General features: G+C 50.8%; 1 protein-coding gene across 1 annotated transcript; it reads right to left on the bottom strand.

Annotated features, from left to right (window-relative positions):
• Positions 1 to 6,198: 6,198 nt before the first annotated feature.
• Positions 6,199 to 7,170, bottom strand: LOC102834660 (taste receptor type 2 member 40-like). Its single transcript, XM_006861187.1, has one exon. It carries the CDS (start codon positions 7,168 to 7,170, stop codon positions 6,199 to 6,201), a length of 972 nt encoding a protein of 323 aa, XP_006861249.1.
• Positions 7,171 to 7,942: the final 772 nt, after the last annotated feature.

The following is a 7,942-nucleotide window of genomic DNA, read 5'->3' as shown; positions in this document are numbered from 1 at the left end:
GCTATGAGTTGGGACTGGCTTGATGGCATGTAACAACAACAACAACAACCATCGGTATAAATTGTCATCCCAAACATTCCTTCATGATCTCGTGCTGCTAACACAGAACTGCCATATGTGGGTAACTTTAATAAACAGAAATGATTTCTTTCACAGTTTAGGAGGATCTCCATCTTCATTCAGAGTGCTGGCTCTGGGAAAGGCGTTCTCTCTTGACCAGATCTGGAGAAGGGTCCTTGTAGCCTTTCAGCATCTGCAGGACCAGCATTCCTTGGAGATTCCCATGGGTCTTAGCATCTGTCTTCCCCTGGATCTGGGAGCTTCACAGTGCAGAGACCCTGGACCCAGAGGACATGCGGCACTCCCGACTTGTCTTTCCTGGGGGGAGCAGGTCCCTCTGATCCCTGCTTACCTCTCTCTCCTTTCATCACTTATAAAAGAAAGGGTGTTGCAGACGGTTGTGATGGGATTAAGGTTGTTTGGCAGCCCACCCTCTTAGTGGTTTATCATATCCTCCCACATCCTGGGGGATTATCACATAACTGCCTCATGACATCTCTACATGACGGCCGAACTAGTGAGAATCGTGGCCTAGCCAAGAGACACATATTTTGGGGGGATGCCATTCAATCCAAGACAAACAAAATAAAATCCTATTAAAAAAGCAACAAACCCAGAAAGCAGAGAGAATCGCTATCCCTATTTGATAGACCAGGGTGTGGTGGCTCCAAGCACATGAACAACTTGTCCTTGGATCACATGGATGATGGATGAATCCATACTGAGAGCCGGGTGGTCCGCCTCCAGAAACACCCCCGGCCCCGGGTCAGTTCTCTGCTGCTCTGCTGGAGAGGGGGCTGTGTGCACCTCCACATCCTCTCTGGACCCCACTCAGTGCCATCACTGATGGCTACATCCATCAAGGTGGGATATTTACACACAGAAATCGGCGGGTGCTGTGAGTCAGGAAACTCTATGGTTGAAAGTCAGCGTATCTGTGCTCCGCAGAGTGAGAAAGACAGCGCATCAGCTGAAAAAGCAACTTGGAAAGCAATTACCTATGCATGGCCCACCATCTTTAGGTCAGTTCCAACTCAAGCCCTGCACATGGTTCTTGAGACTGTAAATCTTTTCAGGGCAGATAGTCTTATCCTTATCCCATGGAGTAACTGGTGGGTTTGAACTGATGATCTTTTAGTCCTACACTTAAACCACAGTGCCACCTGAGCTTCTTATGAAAATCAATGTTCTTGTTACTGCTCCTGTTAAGTGCTGTTGAGGCAGTTCTGATTCATACTGACCCTGATTACGGTTTCCAAGGAGTAGCTGGTGGATTTGAACCACCAACCTTGTGTGGTTCGCAGTCCAATGCCACACCAGGACTCCATGGAAATCAGAACCTTTTTTTTTTCTTTCAAATAGAATAGAGGAATTTATTTTTCTTTAAAAATATTTTGTGTTTAAGATAAGAGTTTACACAGCAAATTAGGTTCCCAAGAGGCTATCTTGAAAGAAGGCTCTTTGATTTTTGTGAGCGTTTGTAATGAAGGCAGAACTTAAATGGAAAAGAACGCATTGAAAGTACTGAAGGGTTTTTGGAAGAAAGAAAACAACACCATCCAGGGCTCACATTGCAGAACACACGTTAGAGACAGAGAGAGACAGAGAGAGACAGAGACAGAGAGAAAGAAATCAGAAAACCAAGCAGAACCATTTTTAGAGCAACTTGAGCTGAGCTGACTTATGAATGGTTGGGGTGGGACGACTCCACTTTCCCAAAGCGGAAACCAAAGCCAAAAAACAAAAAAACGAACCTTGTATTATCAAGTACGGTTCTTAGGCCCAGCGCCCACAATTGGCTAAGTCGTGTTTATATTCTCAGCTATTAGAATACACACATGGCAATTCATTAATTCATTCATGAAAAGGTAAAAAGCAGTTCACAATTTGTAGTTGTTAAGTGCTGTTGAGCAGGTCACAACTCATAGTGATCCTGAACAGGGTTTCCAAGGTTTGAACTGTTGACCTTTTGGTTCACAGTCCAGTGCTGATCCTATAGTGCCACTGAAAACTTAAAGCATTTAGGAGGGTTTTGTTTTTATTATGTTAAGACCAAGCACCTGGACTGTGAACCACAGGGTCGGCAGTTTGAGTCTACCAGCCGCTATGCAGGAGAAAGGTGAGGCTTTTTGCTCCCACAAAGATTGTAGCATCTATAACCCTACACAACGTCAAAACAACAAGATCGATCACACATGAAGAAATCTCAGCCTCTCGTTGGCCCTGGGAAATGACAAGTGAATGCGAAATGAGAAATGAAAAGTGCGCACAAACAATTCAGAGCAAGTACGTCCTGCTTGCTCACGGTGCCTCTTCCTAGTTACCTGATGAGAGACTGATTCCAGGGGCATTTGTTCTGAGCAGACCAGGCTCTGGGCTCAGAGTTGCTGGGAAAGAGAAAGCTGAGGGAGACAGAGCACTCTTGTGATGGTCGACAGGAGGAAAGGCCAGGCCAGAGCGGAGAGGGCAGCCTACAGTTATGTATTCTGGGGTGGGGTGTGGAAGCAGGGCTGTCCTGAAGCTGCCCTATCTGCTAAGGTAGATATGTCTGGATGGGCACTTCCCAAGGTCACCTGGCCTGTCGGCGCTGCACTCTGTCCCCTGTCCTATGTGGCACGCTCCCTGTGAGCTTGACAGAGCTCTCCCACACTGTGTGTCTATTTGGCTGGCCAAGGAGGCCCACTGTAGGGACAATATTGGGCTTCAGCCATCCATGGCTTCTCCTCCCTCCTTCCTCAGCAGGTAATAAACCCAGCTTCTTGGGGTCTCTTGTGGACACAGTCACCCCTGTGCATGGTCCATCTGAATTCCCTGGGCCTGGGACTCAGCATCCCAAAGACAAGTTTATGAGTCAAGGGTGAATTCTCGGTTGTTTTCCATGGATAATAAAAAGAAGGCCTTCCTGTGAGCCCCTCTCGGGGCCTTCAGCCACCATTTGTCACCGGCACCTGTGTGGGGTGGAGGCAGGAGATGCAAACTTGTCAAACTGCCTCCTCCCTCAGGCCCTGCCCCCACTTCCTGCCCGAAGAGGAAGCCGGGCTTGGGGAGCAGCATTCGCTTGGTCCCCAGGAGAAAGATGAGGGGGCTTTTTGGTGGGAATGGGTCTTAGGTTGGCACTTCTGAGGGGGTGGCAGCTCAGACATTGTCACTGGACATTGTCACCTTCCCAGCTCATGAACTCCCGGAGGAAGGCTTGCTGGTGAGTCCAGTCCTGAGATCTCAGTGTTCACACACCACCTGTGTCATGTGCGAGTTGTCCAGTGAGTTGTAGTTTATTATGTACATGCCTCACAACAGCCCTGTGATGCGGATATTACGGTCATCTCGATTGTCCACACAGGGAAATTGAGGCTCAGAAACACAGTGACTTTTCCAGCGTCACCTTGGGACAGAAATCTCCATCTTTGGGCCAAAGTTGGGGTTCTCTGCAGGTGCCACGCCAGCCAACGGCCTCCCATTGGACAAGCACAGAGGGTCTAGCTTTGCCATGCTGGATCCAGGAGCCCACAGCGGGTCCTGACCCTGACAGTGACATTTGATCTCACAGACAGCTCCGTCTGGGACATGCCTTTGCCACAGTTTCTGAGGACCCTGAAACATGTGTTCACCCCGCTTCACTCACTGTTAGGGATTGAGTGGCTTCGGGTCTGGCTCCTTCAGAGCTTCAGAGAAAAACAAATTTTGAGACCCGTGTCTAATCTGCCTGCACCTTAGCCTAGTGGAGGTGGTAGAAAGGGTACACACATGTTTACTGTTTGGTTTTCTTTCTTTCGGTTCTGTTTTTGTTTTTCAAACAGAGATCTGAAGCAGCAGCATCAACAATACAATTACTTATCCTGGAGGTGACTCCAACTCACAGCCTCCGCAGGTGTGTCAGAGCAGAACAGTGCTCATAGGTTTTCAGCGACTGACTGACTTTTAGGGCAGTAGATAGCCAGGCCTTTCTTCTGAGGTGCCTTTGGGTGGATTGGATCCTCCAATCTTTTGGGGAGCAGCGGAACATGTTAATGTTTTGAACTCCCTCTGACTCCAAGATAGTAAAACCGTCACCCCGTTGCCGTTGAGTAGTTTCTGACTCATGGGGACCCCATAGGACAGAGTTGAATTTCCCCAGAGGGTTTCTGATGTTGTAAATCTTTATGGAGCACACTTCAAGGAGCAAACTGCTTCGTCTCTCTCCTGAGGAGCAGCTGGTGGCTTTGAACCGCTGATCTTGAGGTTAGCAGCCAAGCTTTTAACCACTGTGGGGGCAGGGATGTAGGTATTTTCATTCCCATTTTTACAGATACAGAAACTGAGGTTTATGGGGTTCAGTTACAGGTCTGTACCCCACAACCAGTGAGGACCAAACACAGCCAGGATCCAGACACAAGTCTCTGGACTTCAGAGAGTGTGGGGCCGTGGATCCCTGCTACCCCTCCCTTGGAATTTCCTCTTCGCCCCACAAGTCTGCCCCTGCCCAGGGCCCAGGGCAGCTTTTCAGGGTCCCTTGTTCTGCCTTTAAAACCACTTTTCTCTGGTTTGCTCCTCATGCAGAGGGAGGTGGACCGCCCACAGACACGTCACTAAAAACAGACTTGAAAACCCACTGGCGACAACCAGAAAAAGAAAAGAGTTATTTTTCTCCCAGTCAGGGTGGTTGGTCCCTCAGAGGCCTGGTATGTCTGCCCAGGACGCACCTCTCAGACATCTGTGGATGCCTTCTCTTAGGGTGATCCCGACAGCCAGGTGGGAGCCACAAGGGAGTGGGTCTGTCCTCCCAGGGCCTTTGTCCACCCTTGTCCTGCTGTCCTGCTGGGGCCACATCTTCCTCATGGGGCTGTGGACTCAACCAAGCCTAGAAAAGGGGTACAGAGAGCCCCGCCTCCAGACATCCAGGAGGGGTCCCCAGCCTGCCACCACCCCTCACCCCAACACCAGCTTTTCTGAATGTGAAGGGTTTTCTCTCCCCTGTGTGAGTGTGCATGGTGTGTGTGTGAGTGTGTATGTGTGATGTGTGTGGTGTGTGGTGTGGTGTGTGTGTGTTGAGTGTGGTGTGTGTGGTATGTAGTAAGTGGTGTGTATATCAGTGTGTGTGGTGTGTGGTGTGTGGTAAGTGTGTGTATGAGTGTGTGGTGTGTATGATTGTGTGTGTGTGAGTCTGTGAGTGTGTGTATGTGAGACTTTCTACAAGGAGGAACTATCTCTGATACAAGCCCTATGAGCTCAGTGCGTCCCCTTTGCTGCGGCCCTGACCTGTCCACTTGGGGACAGCTTAGACCCAGGCTCACCCATAGCAGTTTCCAGACTTTGCAGTCCTGACAACGTAAAACACTCAGACAAGAAAGTCGACATTCCTGACTTCCTGGTTGCACAGTGTCAGATGGGGCCTCAGTGAACAGTCCTTTGCTTGCTGGGTGTTTCCTTCCATCTGTCCGTCCCTATCCCTTGTCCCTCCCAGGTGACCAGACAGCCTGGCTCGAGGCTGCCCACATGGTCGGGGGCAGAGGGCAGCAAGCAGAGACTCGTTCACTGGGCTGCTTTTCTTCTGCCCCTGCCCACTTCTCCTCATCCTCTCTCCTTCTTCTCTGCCTCCCACGTGGACCCCTGCTCACCTGTCCACCCCTTGTCCTATGTTGTTCCAACCTCCCTTCATGACTAGTCTTCACAAACCCGTCTGTCCGGAAGCTCCATGATTGTCCAGGTGACCCCTTGGAGTCAGGTTCTCTCCCTCCATCTTCGTCTGAGAGATCTGAGCCCACCATAAGTTCGCCCTGCACCTCTTCCTGCATCCTTCCTTCCTTGGGCTTCTCCTTCACTCCCAGCATGCAGTGCTGCACCTCTCTGTGGGTAGTCCTTAAGTAGCGTGACCCTAGCATTCATCCTACAACACAGGTTGTCCTGGGCAAGCTGACTTGGCTGGTTCCTCACCCCAGAAGGCTCAGAGGAGAGGGGAGTGGAGATCCAGGTGTTTTGGAAATCCGCCTTTGTGCTGCATAGCTGCTCGTAAGTAGAGTCTCAGGTGAAAATCCAGCTTCACACTCTAGGTGGGATCTAGTTACCTGCAGGTCTGAGGAGAAAAAACCTGGGCGAGGAGGACCGTCTAGGGAAGGAGGCAGAGCTGAGGGACCAGGTCCCATGGTGCTCCTTTATCATACCTTACAGAGTCTGTCCTTCTAGGTACCGATGCACTCGGTGCTGAAGCCGCTTCCAGGTTCTCTGTAGCCTGGGGCTGCTCAAGATCAGCACCCCTGAGTGGGCAGCAGGGTAGGTGGCCATGATGCTTTTGCACAAAATGTTCCCAGGACTGTTGATCTCAAAGATGTTGGACATGGATAGGAACAGAGTGATGGTATTGAAGATGTAGAGGATGAGGAAGTAGCTGATGGATTTGATGGCCCCTAGGTGGGCCCGCATGCTGGGGTCCCTGGAACCAGTGGCATTGCTTTCCATGTGCAGGACATGCCTCCTGAGGGAGACGATCAGCAGGGTGGCTGCCAGGATGAAGATGATGAGAGGTGGGAAGATGCCTAGGTTGTAGAGAAGGACTAGGTTGACCACGTTGGTCTCAGAGAGATACTTCTTCTCAGTGGAGTTGGAGGAGGGGACAGGGATGGAGCTGTTCACGTGCACATGGAAGATGTTCTTGGAGAAGGGGAAGCTGAAACTGAAGGAAACAAGAACCGACAGCCTCACCAGCCAAGGCATGAGCCCCACGACCCTCCTCTTCATCGTGAAGAACAAGGGGTGTGCGAAGTTGGCCACCCTAAGGCAGTAGAAGACGTTGAGCCAGGCGGCTAGCCAGAGGTTGAAGTAGTTGAGGAACATGATGATGACTTTGAAGAGGGTGTAGATGGTGTTTTGGTTGTAGGTACTTCGGAAGAGCAGGCTGAGCACGCTCTCCAGCATCATCCAGAGCTGAAGAAGAAACCGAGAGACACTCAGCAGAAGCAGAATGGAGTCTCCAGTGGGCAGCCGCTTGCCCCTGGCCCACTCAGCGCCCAGGACGGCTGTGATGAAGCCGTTCCCAGCCACACCCGCCATGCACTGCAGCCCGGACACCACTAGGGTGAAGACGACCTTCACGTCGGACAAGTCTTTGTCTGTGGTGCCGCTGCTCATGATGGCCATTCTGCTTGGAAGGAGGTTTCCACGGTGAGAACGCAGCTGGCCGTGGGGAGCATCTGACCTCCATGCCGTGTTGTCATCTTCTTTTTCTCGATTAATGGTCATTTCAATGTTTCTTCATTTGCTTGTCTCGTGATTACCAGTTCGAAGCCTGAAATGCAAATGCGAGAGGGTCCGGTTACCAGTGTTGTCTCCATTTATCAACAAGACCCATCTGTCATGGGCTCCCAGGCCTCCCTGGAAAAGGTGTGAGACAGGTTCGTCCCACGGCACCTTCCTACCTGGCTTAGACCACGCTCACTGACAGGACCAGAACCCCAGATCCGAATGCTAGTGCCATCTGAGTCTTCTCACCCCTTAAACTGTCTGCAACACCCACCCCACAGCTTCTTGTACCCAGTTTCCCCTGCTCCGGGTCAGCCTGAGCTCAGGTAGACCCCACACAGAATGCAGCCTGATGCTGCCTGAGCCTGGACTATCCCAGCAGCGCTTCCTTGTGATATATAAGGTTTTCATTGGTGGATTTTCAGAAGTAGATTACCAGGCCTTTCTTCCTAGTCTGCCTAAGCGGGAGCTCTACTGAAACCTCCTCAGCATCCTAGGGATACAAACGCCTCCCCTGACAGAATGGCGGGGGACCAAACAGATGTCTCCCACAACCTGAGGCTTGTTTTAGCCACGTTCTCTAGCTTTCTTCTTTGTCTTCATTCTTTATACTAACCCTCATTGAGTTGGTCCCCACTGTGTGTCAGAGTAGAACGGAAACTTTTTTTTT

The sequence above is a fragment of the Chrysochloris asiatica genome, unplaced genomic scaffold, assembly GCF_000296735.1.
Source record: "Chrysochloris asiatica unplaced genomic scaffold, ChrAsi1.0 scaffold00041, whole genome shotgun sequence".
NCBI classification, from domain to species: domain Eukaryota; kingdom Metazoa; phylum Chordata; class Mammalia; order Afrosoricida; family Chrysochloridae; genus Chrysochloris; species Chrysochloris asiatica.
This window is presented reverse-complemented; position numbering and strand designations above follow the sequence as displayed.